Source organism: Crocodylus siamensis, chromosome 1, assembly GCF_052110815.1.
Source record: "Crocodylus siamensis isolate JL-2025a chromosome 1, ASM5211081v1, whole genome shotgun sequence".
NCBI classification, from domain to species: Eukaryota; Metazoa; Chordata; order Crocodylia; family Crocodylidae; genus Crocodylus; species Crocodylus siamensis.
The window spans coordinates 77,703,273-77,728,345 of NC_143395.1; the positions used below are offsets into that span (position 1 = coordinate 77,703,273).

At 42.7% G+C, this 25,073-nt stretch overlaps 1 protein-coding gene across 1 annotated transcript in view; it reads right to left on the reverse strand.

Annotated features, from left to right (window-relative positions):
* MMS22L (MMS22 like, DNA repair protein) overlaps nucleotides 1–25,073 on the reverse strand; it is a 156,648-nt gene that overhangs the window by 106,489 nt on the left and 25,086 nt on the right. Inside the window, exons 8-11 of the mRNA XM_090037124.1 lie at nucleotides 21,617–21,747; nucleotides 19,233–19,346; nucleotides 14,246–14,428; nucleotides 1,050–1,112 (exon numbers count right to left, since the gene is read on the reverse strand). Coding sequence (XP_089893250.1) covers nucleotides 1,050–1,112; nucleotides 14,246–14,428; nucleotides 19,233–19,346; nucleotides 21,617–21,747 — 491 coding nt within the window. The remainder of the gene's footprint in view (nucleotides 1–1,049; nucleotides 1,113–14,245; nucleotides 14,429–19,232; nucleotides 19,347–21,616; nucleotides 21,748–25,073) is intronic.

Genomic DNA, 25,073 nt, shown 5'->3' on the forward strand with positions numbered 1-25,073 from the left:
CCCATTTTTATTCTTTATATTTTTCTAGGAAAATCTTGCAATACCTTGTAGTTGCTTTAGAGTATAGTTTTCTTATACTGTTAAAGCACAGTTCCATTTTTTCAATGGTCCTGATAATCTGAGCTAGTCACGAAATACAGTTGCAAGAAATATTTTGTCCCTTGTTCCGTCTTCAACCACTGTGTAGAAAAGGCAATAATAATACTTTAAAAAACAAAACAAAACTCTTAATCTTCCATTTACAAGTGTAGTCTGTTTCAACGCCATTTCTCTCTTCCGAGACCTAATGGGTAATCATCAGATTTAATCTTACTGCTTAACAAAGTAGGTAGTCACATACAAACATGCACGCAAATTAAAAATACTATTTTGAACTGCTCTTACAGAAATTACAATTTGTGTCATGAAACTTCGGAACAAAATTTATAGAGCTGCAACATAACATATTTAAAACATGAAGAACAGCATATTTAAAAGCACTTTAAAAGGAGGTCATTTCTGACCTCTGGGCCATGAAGCACTGCATTAACAGCTCTGCAGAAAGAAAAATGATAAGGTATGAAATGAGTGTTCAGAAACTAGAACCTTATCAGTAAGAGTTTGATTCAAGCCTGTAAGACAAATTGCTCAGCAATGCAAGTCACCTTCCTGCTGTGATGAGGATATAGCTGAATTTTCAATGCAACTGACTATCTCCATGATCATGTCTCCTTAACTTGATATCCTTACATTCAATGTACAGTTTACATTTTCTAAGAATCCAGTTCACATTCTGAATACATCTTGTCAAAGTAGTCACATACATTTCCAGGATAATTATCTTTTTCCTTTATCTGACAATTTAGCATCAAGCACAACCACTTTAAAGTAAGCATAGCCACTAACAAGAAATCTGTATACTGCCCTAGTTCAGCTACATCAAGAATGTTCATATATTTGAAATAAAAATACTAAATTCCAAAAAAAAGCCTATTGGTTAGACAGTTTCATACACATATGCTTTCCAAAAATCGCATCCTTATTTATTATTCCTTTTTTTTCATACTTACTTGAGTATCAATAGACTTTTTCACCAGTTTTTCCACCATTACCTCATTGGATTCCACATGTTTCTGGAAAAGAATGAGTGTCAATATTAAATCCTTACAGGAGTCAATACATTATAGTGTACAACATAGGAAAAAATGCAAGGCACTTCCTAAAATTTTCCATTTTCTGAAAGTATATTGCAAAGATTGTTAAAAGTCCTTTTGCTTTTACATACAGAACTTAAAATTTCCCCAACTTTAGGCTAGTCAAACTCAAAAAAAAAAACTTCTATTACTTTTCTCTACATGATGTATAAATATGTTATTTCATCCTCATTGAGAAACTAATTTTCCTCTCCCCAGTACAACTCTCAGATATCGTCAGCAGCTTCTCTCTCAAAAGTTCACAAATAATGGAAAGGATGTGGCAAATACATATTCTTTTCTGTTCATTTATTCTTTTCTTTCACTGCAAATGTACAACCAATTCATTTTACTCAGGTCAAACAGCTGTCCAACAGTAACAAATGTCAGTCAGCTCTGACTTGAGCAAGATTCTAATCTATTGCCTAGAAGTAAGTCAGTCTACATCAAAAGATTGTAAGATATATCAAATAATGCTCATAATTAGTCTCCTTCATGCTTGACAAGATTTAGGGTTGTTTCAAATGGACGTTCAGATCATTTCATTAAAGCAGAATTTTGAGTGGCAAATCAGTTCAGACTAAGGAGAGAGAAAGTTTTTAAACAATTAGCTAAGACGAAGAAGAGGAAGTAGGCAAGGTTTGTTTGTTTATTGATTTGATTTATATACTGTCCTTCCCAAAAAAAGGATCAGAGCATCTTACAATAAGAAAAAAAGAACAACTTAAAAACAGGAAAACAAGAGGACCAAAAAAACCTTAGAAGGAAACCAAAACCACCCTAAACTGCCTTTCATCCTAGGTTCATTTGGTAAATACCTGCCCAAATAGGAAAGTGTTCCAGCGCTTTAAAAGATGTTCAGGCATAATGAGGGGGGGAGTTCCAGACCTGAGGAGCAAGTGCCAAGAACAAATTTAATACCAATTTTGCCAAGTGGACTTAGAATCATAGACTCATAGAAAATTAGGGAAGCAAGGGACCTCAGGAGGTCTTCTAACCTGCTCATACCAGGACAATCCCCATCTACATCATCCCAGCCAAAGCTTTGTCTAGCCGGATCTTAAAAAGCTCCAAGGATGAAGAGTCCATAATCTCTCTGGGTAACCTTGTGGCAGGGTACCTGCCTGCCAATTTAAGGTTTCAAATTGGCAGTGGAGCAGCTGGCATGTAGGTGCTAGCCTCACCAAATCTAGCACATGACCCTAGGAGCACCCTGGGATTGGCTGACGGGGTGGAGCAGCCCCATTTTAACCCATGCACTCAGACAGAGTAGTAGCAGTCTGAGCTAAGCAGGCAAGGAGGCAGCATCAGGCTGAGCTGCTCCTGGAACACCTTGGAGGCAAGGGCAGGAGCTATGGGGATGGTTTGGAGGCTCCTGGTCCTGGGCATGACCTAAAACTGCACCCTGCTGGGGATGAGCGGGCTCGTGGAGCTGTTTGTGGTGGAACAGTCCCCCAGAAATGCCAGTTACCTCCCCAGTGAAAGGCAAGAAGGGGCACCTGAAACATCTCAGTCCCTGCCTACAAGCAGGTTACCTACACCAGAGAAGAGTAGGCCAGGCAGACCCAGCCTGTTAAGCAGGCTGCCTGCGTATGGGGACCAGGCACAGCAGCAGCCACCTCAATCCACAGGGTTGAAGACCCCAGTGGCCCCAGTGAGGGGGCAAAGACAGTGTGGCCCTAGTGAGGAGGCAGAAGGCCCAGAGAGGGGGCTAAGCCTGTGGAGTGGCCTAGAGAGGGGGCCAAAGGGTACAGTGGCCTGGTTGAGGGACTGTGAGATCAGTGGCCTTGGTGAGAGGACAGAATTACATAGTAGAGAATGCAGAATTACCTAAATGAGGGGACAGAATTACTGTACAAGAGATTGCTTGATTACTGGATGTGACAAGGTAGACGTATTTAGGCATTGGTAAAAGCCTGGTGTGTACCACCTGACTGGAGGCTGGGTCCTAGGCCACACAGGTGAAGGCCCGGTGTGTGCCCCAGGTTGGAGGCTGGGTGCTAGGCTAGATATTGAAGCCCCGGTGTGTGCACCAGAAGGGAGGCCAGGTGCTAGGCCTAGAAACATCTGTGTGGCATGGGGAGGTCAAAGCGTGTACCAAGGCCCTTGGCATCAGGAGGGAGAGCAATGGGCAGCCTCCTGCCTCAGAAACAGCCATCATATTTATTGTCGTCAAGGTGTGGCAGGTAACTGAGGCAGGTTTAGCCCTGAACAGGCAGGTGGCCAGCACCGAGACCTGACCCTAAAAAGCCAGTCTGTTACAAACCTGTTCTAGCGTTTTACTATCCTCCTGGTGAGAAAAAACTTTGTAATATCTAACCTAAATTTCCCTTGCTGCAACTTGAAACCATTGCTCCTCGTTCTGTCATCTGCCACCACTGAGAACAGTCTAGCTCCATCCTCTTTTGAACTGCCCTTCAGGAAGTTGAAGGCTGCTATTAAGTCCCCTCAGTCTTCTCTTCTCTAGACTAAATAAGCCCAGTTCCCTCAGAAGACATGTCCCTCAGCCCCCTAACCATTTTTGTTGCCCTCCACTAGACTGTCTCATATTTGTCTACATCCTTTCTGCAGTGGGAGGCCCAACACTGAACACACTACTCCAGATGTGACCTCACCAGTGCTAAATAGAGAATAATCACTTCCCTTGACCTACTGGCAACACTCCTACCAATGCACCCCAACGTGCTGCTAGCTTTCTTAGTAACAAGATCATACTGGCTCATATTGAAGCTTACTGTCCACTAATCCACAGGTCTTTTTCTGCAGAGCTGCTGCCCAGCCAATCAGCCCCCAGCCTGTGCTGGTGCATGGGACTGTTCTGTACTAAGTGCAGGACTCTCCACTTGTCCTTGTTGAATTGCATGAGATTTCTTTCAGTCCATTCTTCCAAATATGTAGGTCTCTCTGAATCCCAACCCTACACTCCAGCGCATCTACTGCTGCCCCCAGCTTGGTGTCATCTGCAGACTTGCTGAGGGTGCACTCTATGCCACCTTCCAGGTCGCTGATGAAGTCATTGAGCAAAACCGGCCCCAGGACCGACCCCTAGGGCACTCCACTTGATATCAGCTGCCAACTAGACATCAAGTCATTGATTACTACCCTCTAAGCCCAATGCTCCAGCCAGTTTTATATCTACCTTACAGTCCATTCATCCAGCCTGTACTTCCTTAGCTTGCCTGGGAGAATGTTGTGGGAGAACATATCAAAAGCCTGGATAAAAATCAAGGTATACCACATCCACTTGTCTTGCAGCCACAGAGGCAGTCATCTCATCATAGAAGGCAATCAGGTTGGTCAAGCATGACTTGCTTTTGGTGAATCCATGCTGACCCTTCCTAATCACCTTCTCCTCCAAGTGCTTAGAAATGGATTCCTTGACACACTGATGGTATTTGCTGAATGTTGTTCTCAGCTGATCTTGCAGAAGACAAAGCATAAAGGAGACAGGTACATAGGCCCTTATATGCATCTTGAATTGCATCCAGAGAGCTACTGGAAACCAGTGCAACCTGCGGAGCAATGGAGTTATGTGGTCTTGGCGACTCATCCCCATCAGAAGGCACAGGTGATGGTGGCCAGATCAGAGTCTGAAAGTAAGAGTTACAGCCCTTTAACCAGATGGAGTTGGTGAAAGGCACTTCTAGTCATAGCCACCACCAGAGGATCCCGGAGGATCCCAAGGCTACAAACCTGAGTAACAAGGGCAGACTGAACTCCTAAGATAAGAGTCCCAATCCCCACTGAGTCAAGTGGTCTGCCTACCATAACCTCCTCTTGTTTGGATTCAATTTCAGTTAACCCACCTGTATCCTGGTCCCAACTGCAGCCAGGCACTGGGAAAGGACTAAGATTGCACTGAGAAACGACAGGGTCAAAACAGACTATCAGCAGTTTATAGTGGTGCACCAATATATCTGTTTGCTATCAAAGCAGCACTGATAAAAGGACAAATTATGTTATTGGCTAATGGCTCTTTTTGGTTGCTGTAGCTGAAAAGTATGGCTATGTGCCTGTAACACCCTGGTGAGCATAGTCCAGTCCACATGACTTGCTACCCAGCCTGATCCCATCCCAGGCAAGCAGTGGGAGGGGGAGGTGGCACCAGGGAGCAGTCACAAGGCACTGTGCTCAACAAAGGGGCCATTACTGGCTCTTACTGCTGCCACTGCAATGCTGTCAGGGCTGCCATGGAGATGTTGGGCTGTGCGCGGGCATGGTAAGGTGCCTCATGAGGGACATTCTGCTTTGCCAGGCACCTTTGTAAAAGCAGCTTTTCCTCGACGACTGCAGGAACTCAGCTGCATGGGGCTCACCAACACTGAGGTAGCTGTGCGCTCTGGGACTCCAAATGTACCCAGCACTGGTATCTATACAAAGGTCCTCCTGACTCCTGCCCGGCCAGGCTGATAGCATGGGCTGCATGGGGAGCAGGGCTGCGGGTAGGAGCTGTGAGCAAGGAAGGCAACTTGCATGGGAATAAGGCAGTCATTGCCTTCCTCATCAAGGGCTGGAGCAGGCAGGAGGGGTGTGGGGGGGGTGTAGAGTGAAATGCAGAACAAACAAACAAAAAGGTTTATGTCAGTAGTTTAAAAAGCCTTGTGCTATTACTAAATTATTGGTTATTGGACTGGGATTGGCAGACATGGTTGGTTAATCACCAGCTATTGGTATTGGCCAAGAAAATCTTTATCAGTGCATCCCTATCAGTATACTAATGTTATTTCACTCCAAAATCTCCACACAATCTCACTCAGCTAGGAAAGAGTGGAAGCAATTTAGAGTTGTCTCACAAATCTGCATCAGTTCACATCCATGCCTTGTGGCCACTGAAAGATAAAGCAAAGCACAATCGCCTATCAATCACCAGATGAAGATCATTGACCAAGGCCACAAGCTCAGTCTCCATACTATATCCAGGACAAAAAACAGACCGACAAGAGCCCAGGAAACCAACAGCATCCAGATATTCCTGCTATCCACCTGTGCAAATTAATTTCCACAAAAATGTTGGACACAAGGTGACAACTGGATGGGGAGTCAACATGAGGTGATGTCTTGTACAGAGGATAGATAATGCAGACTTAAGAGCATTTAGTTCCCTGCTCTCCTGAAGGGAGACATTTACAACTCCTGCCAGCCATGACTCCTGTCTGCCACAGCTGGGACAAGCAAGGGTGGGAAAGGGTCCAATTCACAGCTGGTCACCCTCATCTCTCCTCTGCATCAGTGGATGATAGCAATGTAAAATAATCCATATAAAAACAGAACAAAATGTGGCTTCCTCAACCCAAAGCTCTGACTTTACTGTAAAAGTGGTGGTCCACAAGATGTGCCAAATATGGCCAATTTTGTCTCCAGAGTAGGTAGCAAACTTGTCACAGTAGAGTGAAGTAGACTTTGTTTCCAGGCAGTGTGACAATCTGGATTAACCATGCCATCCACCACCTGGAACATTGCTACTGGAAACTTTGTAGATGTAATGCCAGTGGAAAATAGAAGCTTCTTTACCACTGCTATGCCACAGCCCTTTAAGAAAGATCTACCACAACTCCTCTTCTTGGGAGAAGGACTGCTAACAAGAGATGGGATGAGAATGGGGAAAAAGCATTTTTGGCCATCGTCTGGCCAACCAAGTAAGGAGGGCTTTAAGTTCAGTTCTACACAGGATGGGGATCAAAACCCTTCATCAACAGAGCACACATTCCAGAGAGTTAAGAACTCAAAGCAGCAACTTAACTCTAGGAAAGGGCCAGAAAGCTATAAGATAGCAAGAAGTGGTAAGCAAAAGGGAAGCAAGTAGGTCATCTTGGGGCTAATTTGTCTATGGCTGAGTTCAGTGTACTGTTCCACAGATGAACCAGGCCATCCACTGAACAGCACCAACCTCAGTGGTGATGTCCCCCAAAGAGTTCTGGAATCCACTGGATCCATAAGTCTCCAGGGTGGACCAACCTAACTGATCCATCAGCTTAACAGGGGTGACAGAGGGCTTCACCTTTAGGAGGCAATGCCTGGACCATGACAGAGACTTCTTGATAGCATCTCTTATAACTGGAGCTCCTCTCCCTAAGCAGATGCAAAACATTAGGTCTAGCAGACATCCTGTTCCATGGGTTGGGCAGTTACTACCTGAAATAGACCCATGGTTGGCATGGATTCCATGAATTCCTGCTCCAGCCTCAGAGGCAGCCTCAACGCAAATGTTGAAGTCCACCAAGACATTAAGTCTGGGCATCCTCAACACCACCTCCATGACCAACTCAGCTAGTTCAGTCAAGAAAATCAACTGTGCATCAGAAGAATCCAGTCTCTCCAAAGCTTCATGCACAAGGTAGACACATACCATGCTGGACAATTCTGTGGGCAAAACATTTGGCAACCACCAGCCCAGAGTTCTTGTTCAACCAGGTCTCAGTGATGTATGTAGGATCAATAGCTGCATCCCGAATGAGGCTGAAGATGACTGCCATTTTATTAACCACCACCTTATTTAGCAGCATCAGTGACAGGTCAGGGTTCCCATGTGGCCATGATCTCAATAGAAACAGTGGAGGAGAAAGAGGGGGAAACCGACATCAGGTGCCTTCCACTGTGCTTCAAATGATTTAGGATGAAGTCAATACTCCTGTGGAAGTCGAAAGCAAAACTTTGATTGAATTTAAGTAACCAGGGCTCATATATATTCTCCGGGTCAATTGGAACTCAGAGAGGGAGCGTAACTAACCATATTTCTTCTGTCGCTCTTGATCTTCACTATACTTTTGAGAACTGCTTTCACCCAAATCTCAGCTATGTTCACTACGCAACTGGATGCTGCTGCCATCCCTACCATTTAATCATTTGCATTTTGCACACGCTCCTAAAGCCAAAGCTTGAACAGAAACCCACTGTGTTCATAGGTAGCAACTTTGAAGGTATGGAAAAGTAACTCTGGTTCACCTGGCAGAGCCACGCTAAGCTTCTCAGCTGGAAGTCACTCTTTGCATATCTCACACAGTAATCATTTCATATAATTCAAAGGCAAGAAGCTCTAGCCCCCAAGTAATTCTGGTTACATATCCCTAGCCCATGGCTGTCTTAAGATTGACCCCTGCAATGTTCAGAAGTGGCGACTTCTCTTTTTAAGCCCTATTTGGTTTTTAAATGTATGAATAGTGCTCTTCAGTATAATATAGTGTGGTCTGTATTTGGGTTAGGGAGAATACAAAACAGATACGTACTGTGCATCTTGCTTTGCTCTTCGAAATGGAGACTAGATATATCCTTATATGGTTACCATAAGAACTGGGAACAATTTTCCAGTTTAAATCTACATTTATGAAATGACTAACATATGAGAGCCAAAGAAAAAAAGAGCCAAGTCTGAAGCCTATTTAGAATTTTAAAAGCTTTCATATTAACCTCAAGGCCAAAGCACTCCACATTAAAAAACTGAAATTCTTCCACAGATGACACAGGACTAGAGGCAGTTTTTGCTAAAGAGCATACAAATAACCATCATTACTAGACATCACCCTCCTACCTCAAATGACAGTTCAGTAAGAGACAAAGTGTTATAAAGACATCCAACACTGCTATCTATTAAAGAACAAAATTGGGCTTAATTAATCATTGATGCAATGCCATTGCCTCAGCAAGCATATGTTAGGGATCATCTTGGCCCTTTACATTCAAGGAACATTCAAGGTAATAATTAAAAAATGAGAAGTTACCACCAATTACCATCAGTTTTAAACTGACATCCAGTGACTTGTGATTAGATGTTGTTATTAGTCACTGAACTTCATAAGCAAACAAAGCATATTAGTAGTTATGTAAATGGCAAAATACCTGGACAAGCTTACAGCCAAATTCAGGTAAATATGATCCAACAAAAAAGACAACATTTTGAAGTCGAAGATGACTGGGAACATCTAAATGAAAACACACAGGATGGTTCCTCGACTAAGGCAGTGGGCTGGGACTTAGAAAGCTCAGAGGCACAATTAATTAGCCCACAAAGAGCACCTTTCAAGTATAGCTAAACTGCTTCTGGTCCAAGAATCAGGATGAGAATTTTAAGCATGATGCTACCTGACATGGCAAGTTAGCAGTATACCCATGCCCTTAAAGTCTTCAAATTGTGTTAACATTTCCCTTGAGACTTCCACTCAACTGACATGATTTAGTAAATGTGTTAAATTAACCTATTATTTTTATTATAGAAAAACATATTCATATGAATACACAGAGTAGAACACGCACAAAAACTTTGTAAGAAATATTATTATGGTTGGAAATTCAAGAACTCAAAAGGTTAGGAAATGACAAACTCGAAAATGCCTAAGAAAATTTATTTCAGGCTCCCTCCGGCTACGCCTTGTGATATTGTTTCTGATTTCAGGACCAATGTAAAGATTGAGAGAGAGATGATTTTTGTTTTGTTCATAAATACTGCATGTAGCTGCATCTATTAGATTACTATCATGTATCTAACACTAAGTGTTAACTTAATCTTGTGGCTTACCCCTCAAGAAAAGCAGACAAGTAACTAAAATCAGTGACTACTACTTAAGGGACAATAATACTAACACACTCTTACCCAGTGCTTTTCTTCAACAGATCTCAAAGCACATTACAAAGTGGATCAATATCATTATCCCCACTTTATGACTGGGGAAACTGAGGCCTAAAAATATAAAATGACTTATTCAAGGTCACCCAGGAGGCCAGTAGCACAGTGACTAAGTTGCACAACACAGTGAAGCCTGCCTCACATTCTATTAGCATGATACCGAAGCTGCATTTATCAGGCTCTGAACCAACAAGAGCTTTGAAATGGATAAACAGATTGCCTCTTAGGAGAGACATTGTCTGAAAGTCAAATAGAAGACAAGGCTGTAGGGCATGCAGGTACTTTGTAGGGTGACAACACAAGTAGGAGGAGGTATAACGAAAAGCAAAAAAGAAAAAAAAATGTGCAAGCCCCCCCCCCAAGATTTAAGGATGATAATAAAAATATAAAACTTCTGGTATTTAACCCTTTCCAGGCCTGCTATGTTCTTATATTTTGTTTTGTTTTATATTAACAAATGCATGGAGCCTGGGAACCAAGCAGGAAGAATTGGAAGTCCTTACACAGTCAAAGAACTATGACATGGAATAACAGAGACTTGGTGGGATAGCTCACATGACCAGAGTACTGTCATAGTACTGAATACAAACTGTTCAGGAAAGACAGGCAGGGGAGAAAAGGAGGAGTTGCACTGTATGTAAAAGAGCCATATGATTGCTCAGAGCTCCAGTAGAAGCTGGAGATAGGCCTGTTGAGAGTCTCTGGGTTAAGGTTAGAGGGGAAAGCAACAAGTGTGGTGTCATGGTGGGGGTCTACTACAGACCACCAGACCAGGAGGATGAGGAAATGAAGCTTTCTCCAGGCAACTAGCAGAGGTTTCTGGATTACAGGCCCCAATTCTGATGGGGGAGGCGGGGGGCAGATCGAGGCCGCCATGGTGAGGGAAGGAGCAGGGCAGGGGAAGGCGCTCCCCAGCCAGGGTGGTGAATGTGACCCTGGGAGCAGGACAGAGCTGCAGGCTACTCATCTGGAGCCATGTGCAGGTGGGGAGTGGGGGGCAGCTCCCTGCTGCTGGATGTACCCCCAGGGGAAGCATGGGGGGGCATGTGCTTTCCCCCACTCCCCCCAGATTTGTGTACAGGGTGAGGGCAGGCTGCCCACTGAGGTCTCGGGGCCAGGCGCTGTGCCAGTCTCTTCCCAGTGAGGGGGCTGGGCTGGGGCTGTGCTCAGACCCACTCCCAGGATTGCATTCACTGTCCTCACTGGGCAACACTCTGCCCCTGCCCCACTCCCTTCCTCACCATGGGAGCCTTGATCTGCCCCCACCATGCCCCATCCCTCTCCCCTGATTCTTCCCCCCCTACATAGATTTACTGGCCAAATGCTATTCTCCCAAGGTGCCAGGCTGCATTCCTGTAAATCAGCTAGCAGATCAGTATCAACCAATATGGCTAGTTAATAATCGGCCATTGGTATCAGCCAAGAAAATCTTTATCGATGCACCCCTACAAATTGCAGAACTGAGCCAAAACAAATCTCATGAGGTTCAACAAGGTCAAATGCAAAGTCCTGCACTTAGGACAGAAGAATTCCACGCACTGCTACAGGCTTGGGACCAACTGGCTAAGCAGCAGCTCTGCAGAAAAGGACCTGGGAGTTACAGTGGATAACCAAGTAGATACGAGCTAAGAAGGCTAAACAGTATACTAGATTGCATTAGTAGGAGCATTGCCAGCAGATTGAGGGTAGTAATTATTACCCTCTATTCTGCACTGGTGAGGCCACATCTGGAGTACTGTGTCCAGTTTTGGGCCCCCCACTATGGAAAGGATGTGGACAAATTGGAGAGTCCAGTGCAGTGCAATGAAAATGGTTAGGGAGCTAGGGAACATGACTTAAGGAGACTCAGGGAACTGGGCTTGTTTAGTCTAAAGAAGAGAAGACTGAGTGGGTATTTGATAGCAACCTTTAACTACCTGAAGGGTGGTTCAAAAGAGGATGGAGCTAGACTGAAACAGGCTACCCAAAGAGGTTGTGGAATTGCCATCTTTGGAGGTTGCTAAATGCCTGGCTTGACAAAGCCCTGGCTGGAATGATCTAGTTGGGGGTAGTCCTGTTCTGAGCAGGGTTTTGGACTAGATGACCTCCTTAGGTCCCTTCCAATCCTAATTTTCTATGATTCTGTATCAGTGCATTTTCATACTGACTACAGTTTGTCACAGGAACTTGGACCAACAATAAGTTGGACTTGCCGCAGACACACGGTAGGTGACATGGGGGCTTCTGTAAACTGGAGATTCAGTCTCAAGCAGGGTAAATCATGGGGTTCCATGCCGAGAGAGGGACAGATATAGGCCTGTCACTTAAAAGGATGCACACTAGAAAACTTAAGACAGGGTAAAAAGCTATAGCTCAGCCTGGATCCATAACAGACATATAGACCTAGATCCATAAAAGGACTTAGCTGAGCCAACAGTGAGCAGTGCCACACCAAGGTGCCTGGCTCTGTAACTGGAATCCCGAGCCATACATCAGGTATATATGGTGTGTTATAATTCATGGGGAGAGTTAGGCACATGAGACTAGGATTCACAACAGCCAGCATGCTAATCAAGCCAACATATTAAGATTAAAAAGAGTGGAACCTCATAAATTCTAGTCCTTTTGTATCTTAGGGACCTAATTCTGGACTGTAGGAAGGCAACTCTCATCAGGCTAGGACTCGCAACTTGGAAGTCTTTTTGGAGTTACTTGGTGATAGCTATCCTTCTGAAACCAGAGCTAGCAGCAGCAGTGCCCTACTTTTACACAACATGGCTATAGAAATTGGTGAATGAGAGACATAGGCACTGGGCCCTCGTGTGACTGGTGACATTGATACCCACATCTTCTATCTCCCAAAACAGTACCCTGCCCACCAAGGTGTAGGATAGGCTGAGAGAAAAAATACTCTTTACTCTTCCTGGTAAAGCTGTACCACACTATCCAAAAAATAAAAGAATTCAAGATTCATTAGGCCTCAGAGAAAAAAAAAGAGGCACAACTCTGTAACCTAGTAATCTAGACATCCATCCACCTGGGACAGAAGGGATCAGGATTTCAGCTGTGCACCAAGAATGGTTTAAATATTCACTGAATAAAGTATATAATGTAAAACACATTTTCACTTAGACAGGAAAAAGACAACAACATTTTTACACATACCTTCACATTCATCCTGAGAAATTTCAAACCCCTATCTCCAAAAATGGGAGCAAAAGAGGCAGAGAAAAGGTTGCCAGAATATTCTTTTGAACACAGTAAAACAATGTATATTTTCCCCCTAAAACAATTCAGAGTGTTTGGTGAAGCACATATTTTAATAATGGTGTAATTATTTGGGGGGAAAAAAAACTTGAAGTTACTTGGCATTACCCATTCTAACAACAAGCAATACTGCCAGCCACACCTAGACTAGATTTTTCTGACTAGGAGTTTGCCTTTTTTCTCCACCAAAAAAGCCAGAAATATGACAGCCAACTTATGCAAGGTCAATATATAATTGGACTTCCTATAGTTTTGACTTTTGTATTTGTAGTATTTTTGGGAATGCAATGCAAATACTAATTCATATTTTTTCTTTTCAGTGCAGTTTTTACTTTAGTATTTTTAGTACATTTAACTCTGGGTCCTTTTCTTGGTTCTTTGACTTTCCTAGGGTTTCATAAAGGCAATAACAGTTCAAAGTCTTTATCTGTGGTTATTAACTTATATTTATAGAAAAAGTTTTCCCTAAAATTGAACCTGAAAATGCAAGGTTGACTTACATACAGAATAAACTATATATAGAAAAAAAAATACATAAATCATATGACCCACCACTAAAAACACCCTCAGTATAGCATTTATTTAACAGTACACATTCCTCCATAACAGTCTAGAATCAGAAATTAAGCAAAACATACATGCAACTGAAAATGCCAGAAATATTATGTAGACAGAATGTGTTATGCCAGCCAAGAATGTAGCCAGAACACCACAGTGGCATTAACAAGTATGTACAGCTAGTGCTTCTGGTTTACACCTCATTTGAAAAACAGTAAACCTACGTGAAGACAAAGTCCAACACGGATAATCTAATATGTTCAGTTGCTAAAAACAGTGAACTCAACCAAGCAGCAATGCCACAGGCAGACTATTTTAAAACATTATGCTACAACATTAAGTATATATGCTAACTAGTAGGATTTCTAGTTTCCCTACTTAGGTTACCTACTGAACATGTTTTGCATATAATACTTACTGCTCATGTAATAACCAGACAGTAAACACTACACAGTATAAATTTAAACGCACAACCATTTTTAAAAAAACCTCACAAAAATAAAAAAACCCTTTCTAACACAGACAAAAAAATTCCGCTGGAATAATCACCACCATCTTCCAATCACCACAGTCAAAACCTACTCAAAATTAGAAGATTAAATAAATTATTAACAAATTAAAATATTAGCATATTCAGAAAGAGCAAGCTTACCTTTTCCTCTAGATACCCATTACGGTCAAACTGGTAAAGTGATGCCAGATGAGTAATAATCCACCAGCTAAAACTTAATGGATCTTTGCACTGAAGTGACTCAAAACCAGGTCTCCCTTCTGTACTACTGGATCTTTCAAGAAGATTATTTAGAAGTTTATTCATCAAGCTCCAGAAAGTCTTCTGAGAACAGAAAAGCAATTTGGGGTTGTATTAAATGATGCTTCATGGTAATAAAACAGTAACAAAAAACCATATTAATATATATTCCTCACGCCATAGTGTCTTGTTGATTTATTAATGCTGTTTTAATTTTGCAAGGAACAAACAAGTGATAGTTATTTACAAAATGACAATGAACAACAAAGTTTAGTGACACCAGATAAAACCTTGAGCCATTTTAGATTTTATTTTTCAAAGAAAAAGAAAAAACAAATGCAATAAAAGTATGATCTTTGATGGCCAAGGGAGAGCATAATCTTTGTTTTGTGGGTTAATTTCAAGACCACATGGAATATGGGTGTAAAGAAATTAGTATATTCTCGAAAGAATGAATAAAAAAGCAATAGCTTACACGAGTGTGCATTGAAGTTGGACTGCCAACAAGTTTATGAATGATATAAGTTTAAAAAAAAGTAAAGGTTTAAGCAGCTTATATTACACTGACAATATAAAATGGATGAGCATTTTTAAATACAACTTACCTGCAGCTTCATACAGCATACGATTAACAATATGAAACAGTAATAGCTAGGGACAGATCCCATAAGAGAGGATAACACAGTCACACTGTGAGACAGGGGGGCAACTACAAGCTCCGCCCTCAGGCCACTCACGTCATTGGCTTGCCCCCTGCCTAGGCAGTCCATCCCGCCTCACCTTTGATGTTACCATAATGGTTGTTAAATGTGGAAGGTTGCCATAATTGCGGCCCTGGTGTAGTGGGCCAAGTACACAGCTCCGAACCACCCCTATACCATGTCCCATGCCTCACAGATGGCATCTAAACAGCTGACAACTCCTGCCCTTGCTGGGCATCTAACACCCTGCCCTTTGCCGGGCCTCAATCACTCAACCAACTCCTGGGCCTTACCCATTCCACCCCTCACTGGGTCTCACTCATTCTGCCCTACTCCATGCAGCCCTTCGGGTCTTACCCAGGACCAGGAACTTCTTCCGTCCTTATAGGTCCTACCCTGACCTCCAGGTGTTCTGGGAGATGCTCACCTCAGGCTGTGATGCTGCTCCACTGGCTCCCTTGATATAACTGACAGCCTCTGCTTCTAGGGCCTGGGCTTATACCCTGTCTGCCCAGCCCTCATCCAATCAGGTGGCACCTTAGCAGTCCTGCGACAGCCTAATTGGGCCTAGCAGCACCTGCCGGCAGCTCCACAGCCTGCTTAAACCTCTTAAAGAGGCAGGCACAGCTTGATCAGGGGGCAGCAGGGCAGGCCCTACAAGGAAAGGCTCAGGGATCTGAACCTGTTCCACCTCCACAAAAGAAGGCTGGGATCTAGTAGCCTGTTAGAAACTAGTCAGAAGGGACCAGCAGGCTTTGGGGGAGTCCCTGTTCCCCCAAGCACTACCAGGAGTGACTAGAAATAATGGTCACAAGCTGGCAGAGGGTAAATTCTGATTAGACATCAGGAGGCACTACTTCACTGTCAGGGCAGCTAGGATCTGGAACCAACTTCCAAGCAAAGTGGTGCTGGCTCCTACCTTGGGGGTCTTTAAGAGAAGGCTTGACAGTCACCTTGCTGGGGTCATTTGACCCCAGTACTCTTTCCTGCCATGGCAGCGGGTCGGACTTGATGATCTGCTCAGGTCCCTTCCAACCCTACAAACTATGAAACTATGAAACACACACATATTTCAATTTAAAAAAAAGCTAACCTAGTCATTTTAACATTACTTATAATCTCACATCTAAGGCAGTGGACTAGAACTTAAAAGATTTATTTACAACTTCAAGCTTTACCAAAGTTTAACAAAATAGAAGGGATGAATGGTCTAGTGGTTTGGACATCAGTATAGACTAGAGTTAACTTCTCTCTTTTACCTTTGTGAGCTCAGTCATTCAGTGTTTCATGATTCAGCTCACCACCTAACAAAACAGGAATAATACTTCTCCCCTCAAACAGTTTTTGTCCATCTCCTCCAATTAAGTAAGATCATCATAGCACTGGTTTTCTGATACTCTTCATTTATACAGCACCTATCACAGGTTCTGATCCTGACTTAAGTTTCTAGGTCCTACCGTAACCATCGCAATTTACTCATAGTCAATTACAGCAGTGGCAGAAAGGGAAAGGTTGAATCAAGCACAGATCGTTGTGCAGGCCTATGCACAATAAGAGCATTTCATCTCAAAAAATGTGCCACTCAACATGCAAGTTAGGTGGTGATGGCAGCAGCAGCAGTGATGACTGCCACTGCATCCTTCACCTTGCATGGTTTTTCAGCCTGTTGCTGTTCACTAAGTTGTCTCTAGCCCCAACAGGGGTTGGGATGTGGCCAGATGTGTCCTGCCATTGCCCCATTAAGGTGAAGTGGGCAGGGAGTGGGTTAATTCTTCCCTCCTTCCCCTCCCCACTGCAGCTGGGGTCTGCCTGTCTGCAGGCAAGCAAGGTGGTGGCTGGGGCTGGCAGACCCCAGCTGTGGTCCCCAGGGTGGCAGGGATGGAAGGAGGAATTAACCCCCTCCTTCCCACTCCGCTCCCTTTGCCTAACAGGGCCATGCCAGGATGACATCTGGCTGTGCCCCTTCCCTTCCTACTAGAGCAGTGAGGGGAGGAAGAGAGACAGCAGCCTCTGCAGGGTGCCCCAAGAAGCACAAGCATAAAACAGGTTTATTCCCACCCTCCTTCCCTATCCCACTGGCAAGGATGGCAGCCATCCCAGCATGGCCCCATTAAGGCTAAGGGGGCAGGGAGGGGATTAATGTCCCACAACCCCCTCACTGGGGTACCACATCCAGGGAGGACTAGCCACCTTCCTCCTCCCCACCCCCATGTCCCAGAGGCTCTGTGTGGTGCTGAAGGGGGACTCTTCCCCCGCCTCCTTCCCCCCTGCCATCACAGGATAGGGAAGGGGGCTTTGTGTGGCACTGCCCAGCCTGGACCAGCAAGCATCTGTCACTGAGCCACAGCTGCTGGGAAGGGCCCCATCAGCGCAGCTCAGGCTGGCCCTGCTCAGCCCTGGCCAAGGCAGCCACATGGGAGGGCCAGCTGTGGCTCAATAACAGGGAAACTGAGCCCTGTCAGTGAGAGCACCCTGGTGTGGTGTGCGTGAGCAGCGACTGGCCAAGCAATGGGCTACCCAAGCTGGCTCACAGGTGCCAGCAGGCCTGAAGCCCAACAGTTGCCCACTACAGGGGCTTGCTGAGGACACATGAACCCCTGCAATGCCTCTGAGCTGGCCTGGGTTGTCCACTACCCAGCCAGCCACTGGGCAGCACTGCACAGAGCCCTCCTCCTTGCCCCACAACAATGAGGAAGAGGGAGGAGGAAGGGGAAAAGAGGCCTCCTGTGGGGCCAGGCAGTGGAGCTGTGTACCTGGATTGCTCCCAGTTGTCAGGTAACCACTGTGGTGGGCAGACCTCTCTCCCTCCTCCACCCCTGCCACAGGGGTCTGGTCATGCTCCTGTCTGGCCACACTCACTCTTCCCCCACCCTCCAAACCCTGCAGGCCAAGATGGGGGTTTAAGCCCCTCCTCGGTCATACTCAGGACTGCCAGAGCCTGGCTACACCCCGCTCAGCTCAGCTTTCCTGTGAAAGGGAAGGGAGGGCTGCTTTAGTGTCCCTTGGCTTCTGGTCTAAGCCACTGCATGCTAGAACTGCAATCACTGTATTTCTATCTTAACTTGAATGTCATTAACAGGTCCCATCATTGGTCCACAAAATACCTGTAGAGCAGTTGAGCCTAAACAACCTAACACAATGCCATGATTTTGTTTGAGAAGACATTGAATGGCCACATGATTATCAAACCAGTCTTACTGTTGCCTGCATACAAAGTCAACAGTGTGTTCACATGCGCAGCACACAGCATCATGTCAGATTTGCCATTCTTCCTCAATATCAGCGTCCTCTAAAAGGATACCAAACAGTAGGGAGAGCGGCAGTGAATATCATGCACTGATTCTAACAGCTGTCCTTGCCATCTAGTTTTTCCAGATCTAAAACCCCTACGTTGCTCTGTAGCTGTCATGAAACATTTTGGGATGCAGGTACAGTTTTAAGTGAACTGTGTCCCAGTCCAACAAACAGTCTTTACTACATGAAGAAAGATGGCTCCAACAGTTCAAGTCCCTCTGGTGCAAAATGACATAGTTAATAAGGTCCAACTGTAACAAAAGTGATTAATAATGAGCAACAAAATTTTCACCCAGGAGACTTTTCTCTACATCAACTTCCTCTAAGTGAACAGTTTCAGTATTCAATATGAATGCTGAATCATGAAGCTGCTTGATGCTATGTCAACTAAATTCATACTGTAGATGGACTCTTTTGAAAGCTGTCAGTCTTCATCTGAAACATTCAGGGACAGATTGTGTCTGGGCCTTTTGTTTAGATACAAACCTAGAAGTGTGGTTACAGAGTCAGGATCAGCAGCAACAACAGGAAATAGGTTTTTTTTTTGTGCTTCTGCAACATACTGTATGACTTCAACTCCTTTCCTCTTCTGTGCACAAGGAATGCTCCCTAATAGCACTATAACCTACCACTAACAACTGCACAGCAAAGTTAGAATCAGTACATGAATGCTGAGGGATGGGGCCTAAGGTGCTATAGAAAACGAACTGCGTCTGCACATCAGTGCGCATAAAGCTCATAAATGGGGTATAATTCAACTGTATATACCCTTGATGTGAACTTGTATAATCTAGTGGTTAATTTGACTCTAGAAAATCAACACCTGAATGTTTGGCTTTAACTACTTTCTTATAATTTATTTATGGTCTGCATATAGCAATATTATTGCTTACCTCAGGATGAGACCCTTTATTTCTGTGATCCAACAGCTGGATAAGCAGAACCCATAATTCCTTAATGCAAGTACAAGGGTAGTGGTGGTTAGTCAGAGCCTCAGATGGTCTGACCTAATTAAGAAAATACAAGATGTCATTCTTTCACAAAACAATGGAGATTGGCAAATTACAAGTTATCATAGAATCATAGAAAACTAGATGACCTCCTGAGGTCCTTTCCAATCCTAGTCCAACCCCCTGCTCAAAGCAAAGCCATCCCCAACTATATCATCCCATATAAGACTTTGTATAGCCATGTCTTCCAAACCTCCAGGAGTAGAGATTCTACCACCTTCCTGGATAACCTGATTAACCAAACCACTAGTGAGAAAGTTTTTCCTTGATGCAACTTGAGACCATTGCTTCTTGTTCTGTCATCTTGTTCCACCACTGAGAACAGTCTAGCTCCATCCTCTTTGCCACCACCCTTCAGGCAGCTATTAAATGCCCACTTGGTTTTTTCTTGTCTAAACTAAATAAGCCATTTCATCAGCCTTTGCTCATAAGTCATGTGCCCCAGCTCCCTAACCATTTTCGTTGCCTCTTCTGGACTCTCTCTAATTTGTCCACATCCTTTCTCTACTGGGCAGCCCAAAACTGGGCACAGTGCTCCATATGTGGCCTAATTTTCTACGATTCTATGATTTACATCAATTCTGAATTTGGAAATCCAGTGGTGTATACTTAAGGGTAAATCACAAGCAATGGTGATCATTGATGATTTCCTTGGAAAGACAATCTGTAAAAGACGGAGTGGTGAATATAAACCTGAACTATGGCAATTTCAAACAAGTATAGCACATCACCTAGCAAGAATTTTAACTTCTGTCCCAGATTATAAAGTATTTTATATGGACAGAAGCTTCATTTATGTCATTCATCTTTAAGCCCTACTTCTTCCCTTATTTACACAGTTACTTAGCAACATAAATCACCATGCTTCTGATTTTACAAGTTTTGAATCTTATTCCAAAGAGCTTTAGGCTAGATATCAGGAAGCACTACTTCACGGTCAGGGTGGCTAGGATCTGGAACCAACTTCCAAGAGAGGTGGTCCTGGCTCCTACCCTGGGGGTTTTTAAGAGGAAGTTAGATGAACATCTTGCTGGGGTTGTTTGACCCCAGTATTGTTTCCTGCCATGGCTGGGGGTCAGACTAGATAATCTACTCAGGTCCCTTCCGACCGTAGAAACTATGAAACTATGGGACTCTTCTGGGACCTCAAAGATTTCAAAGGTTGAAGTCTCACCAGGTCTTGTAACAACTTGAAGTTGTCAGGGTATGTGTCACTGTCTCATTTGGAAATGCTGAAAACAGTGTTGCCTTTTCACAGGAGTCAATGTCTGGTTCTAGCACAGGAAACTGGGCTCACAAAGCTACAGGACATCGAGATTTCCCCTGCTTTCATAAGTTGTGGAAGTGAGATCTGTTTGGAATGGGCAGTGGAATGGACACTTAGGATGATATATACCCTGCCACTCACGTTGTGTGGGTAAGATCTAGCAAGCACTAAAAAGGGTTGTGCCTCAAACGGGATAGGATAGCAAGTTGCAATCAATCTATTCTTGATAGACTTGCACAGGAGCACAGAGAGGCACAGAGTACATGCATGCCCTGATGGGCACTGCTATTCAAAAACCTGCAATCTTGCACCCGTTAGTCACGTGGTAACTTACAGCAAGAGTCTTAATCATACACACTCAAAAAAAAATATAAAGTTACTTTATTGGCTACCTGGGTGTTATAAAAGAACTATCAGATTTCCTAGTTTTCAACTGCTGGAAGAAGGAACATCAGGGCAGCCAATATAAGAAAAAAAGCAAAAAAAATTACAGTGACATTTACCTTAACAAATGTAAAGGTGCTGAATAGAAAAGATGAGGATGTTAAAAACAGGAGCAGTGTAAATATAAACTTTAAGATGGCATTCTACGTAAAAACTGCCAAGATTATAGTCAATCACCTTTTGTTCCCATTGAGAGAATTTGGAAAGACATTTTCTGTATCTATAGCTCTAAAACACAGACTGTTCCATGTTTGGCATGAAACCCAGCACACACAAATTATAAAATGTGGCACACACTTCATCTCTGTACACAATGCATTTCTAAATTATTCTCTAATTCAGCTGCCAGATGGTCATGAATAAATACAACATAATATAAACTCATAACAAATAACACTTTTTAAAACTTGAGGATATTAAAATCAAGAGCAAAATTAAAACAGTCATACAAGGGATTGTGTTTTCTTGCCCTAATACAGACCTGACACAATATGGCCCTCTGATTGAGGTTTTCAGATGTTTCCACATACAAAATAATAAAAAAACAAAAACATACCTTTGTATACTTGTTGATAGACATGCTTATCAGATCACAGATGAGGTTTACACAGTGTGCATCAAATAAACTGGTAGAAGTAAAACTTCCTTCTGTTTGGTTCCCAAACTGGTGAGCATATACTATTTGCCCTAAAAGAAAGTGATATATAATATATGAGAACTACTCATAGAAGGAGCTTGCTTCTATGGATATAGAGAAAGATGACAATTTTTAGTAACATTATTTGGGCAATACAGATTTTATTTTATTTTTTGTTTAAAAAACAAACTCTTCAAGAAGAAGTTTCTCCATCATTATTAAAACGGTTTGACAAAACAGCAGTTGGAATTTTACATCTAGTTCACAAGCCCCATCTTAATACTGCACTGCTGGAGTACAAGTTTCTTCATCTGCAAATTCCTTTCAGTACAATGTATAAATGGGAGTTTTAAAATTGCTAAATGTTTACAGAAGTACAAACTGACTACAAACAATTTTATTATCGGAAGGAAGACACAATCCTTGTATTTTTATAAAAGGACTGATGTGACCATATGACAATGACAGCACTTGGAAGCAGTCACAGACAGAAAAGAGGGTACTGTGACCTATTATGCCTCAATGTCTTATCTCACAAGCCATACACCTTACATCAATGTACCAGAGTACTTGAAGAATTGGGCCCATACTTTGTTCTTGAAAGTGAGAAGTGAAATCCTGTCCCACTGAAGGCAATAATGAAACTGCTGTACAAATCAACAGGGCAAGGATATCACTTAAGATACTTGTGGGAAGAGACAGAATACAAGGCATAAAGGATATAAGACCTAGTCAAATGTGCAACTGTATAATGGCTGCCTACTGAATTTTAAATCACCCTTCCCTCCTTCTCCTGTTCTTGCAACAAGGCACTTAGCAAAATTCACAGATTCGTTTAGAATCTGAGAGGGCTGTGCCATGAGCACTTCTGCAGTGGCCTCAAACTTGCAACCTCTGGGCTGTCAACCGTGCGCCTTAGTTTCCACCCCATGTTAAAACATAAATCTGATATTATGAAGATTATTAGGTTGTAAACCAGAATCTGGTTGATAAATAACATTGTTCGAGTACTAAAAGCCCAAAGATTTCAAATTGCTTCCTTAGGGAGTGCTAATGCTATTCTTAGCAACATTAATTTCAGGAAACCAAAAATTCAGATTTTCCCCAAACAAAAATCCAGTTACTTAAAAACTGTAAAAAGCAGCAAAGCTATGATGGATGTTCAACTTCACTAAACCACACTACTTTTTAATCACCTCCCTCACTACAGTCTCTCTTTATACATTCTCTCTGTCTACATTAAAAACTCATAAGCTCTTTGGAAGACGGGACTTGGTCATTCAAACTCTCTGTACAGAATCTTGAACTTCATTCATATTATATAAGTATTACCACCATTCTGGAAAGTGTTCTCAAAAAGCTAACACTTTCTCTTTCTTAACAAGGAGCTTTCTCTCAGTTCAAATATAAATGTTATGGGTCCTGTAAATAAAAGAAGCGTGCTTTTAAAATACTGAATCTTTAATTACATTTTTGACACTATGGATTCCCATTCAAAATCTCTTCCAAGTCATATGTAGGTGTTTGCAAACCTAAGACTGTTAATATTTTGCAGCACCCTTAAAAAGATCTCATTACCACACAAAATATTAGCATTCTTAGGTGTAAAAAACCAACATGACACACTATGGATTCAAGTAGAAATCCATACTGTCAAAAACATTCTGACCCACTGTAGGCTTTCTGAGTTCTTTGCAAAAGAGAAATTACTCTATTACAGGGGTCAGCAACATTTTGGGTAGAGTGCCAAAAACATCTGCAACCTCGACCTGTAAAATATTGGCGTGTCAAGGGCAGACAGCAGGGGAGCTGCAAGGGGCCTGATCCATGTGGCAGCGCAGCAAGTAATATGCAAAATGCCTTCATGTGCCACATTGTGGCACCCGTGCCAGAGGCTGTCTGCCCCTGCTCTATTATTTTTCCATAGTCAAAAACAACCAAGTGAAATTAGTTTTTGAAATGGGATGCCACTAAATTTATAAAAAGTTATGGAAGGGCACCTTGAGTCTAAAACAGTTGAAAAAAAAAATCACTGCTATAATTCTTGACAAATATGAATCTACCTTTTTACATCTGTACCAACACTTCTTAACTGAAAGTTTTGTTGGCCTCCTTCACTCCAGTCCTATAATAGTAAAAACAAGAGCTAGCTTTCAGATTATGTCTACACTGTAATTTCAGTCTGTGTACCTAAATGTGTTTTTGCCCAAACCCCCAACCATCCACACAATATCCTAGAGTACATGTTTAGTTGTAATTTGAACCCGTGGTTGGTCATGTGTTAAAGCCTGAGCCGTCCTTCAGTTTTAGATGGAAACTGGCTACTTTGCTGTCAGGATACAGGCTAAATAGTTTGGCTGCCAATGCCACCAAAGGCCTTCTCCCCTTCACAAGGGACAAACCAGTTCTCCCACAATGGACTGTGGCAGAATTGTAGAGCACAGGCTCATAAGCAGAGTTTTGCTGTGATAACACTGACATTTAGGCTCAGGCTCAGATCCAGGTGCCAATCACTGAGGGTAACTCTGCAGCCCCATACTATTTATTATTGCAATTGTTGTAACTCAGTTATTCTGTGTATTTCAGTGAAGTGCGCCATAATGACTACAGAAAGAGATAAAAAATTGCAACATATTTTCTGATTTTATTTTAACTAGCATAAAGATGAGCAGTTCATAAAAAATCTGCAACTAGGCAACTCATACTGCCCTCTTCTGTATTTTAACAATTCTTCTCTAGTAAGCTGAATTGCTTTGGAGTTGACCTCCTCAGCTGAATCCCATGACCTTTTGTTTTTTAATTTAGTTGCTATCATAAACAGCTTAATCGTATAAATCTGTTCTTTGCCCTTTAAAGCCACTTTTAAAAAATATATATATTGGTTTGCCCTTTTCTCACTATATTTTTGTAACTCCTTTGGCTACAATCTCTTTTTTCCCCCTCCTCAATATCTCTTTAGTGGTAGTCTGTGGTTTATAATGTGGATTTTCTATTTGAAATCATTTTAAAACATTTTGTCTAAGAAGTCTGGTAATAGAAGCAAAGTTAGATAGCCTAGAACCAGTAGGAAAGTTCTCTCTTTCAAAGAGAAGGTCTTCAAACCAGAGAATCAAGACATCTTAAACCTTAGCCAGTTTTTTCAAATCCGTACCAGCTATGCTTAGATAGCTTTTCTGTATAATTCATGTCAAAAGACCTTGTGCTATAATGCACCTTACAATCTCTGCAAAGGTATTTTCAGCATCTTTTTAATAACAATTAAAACTTCAACTTGCTGTAAGTGTTAAGTACAAATTAATTTGACAATCTCAGTCTACTTCAGATAGCACAAATCTGTATTCTGATTTAATGGTCAAGCTTCACTACGACAGGATCA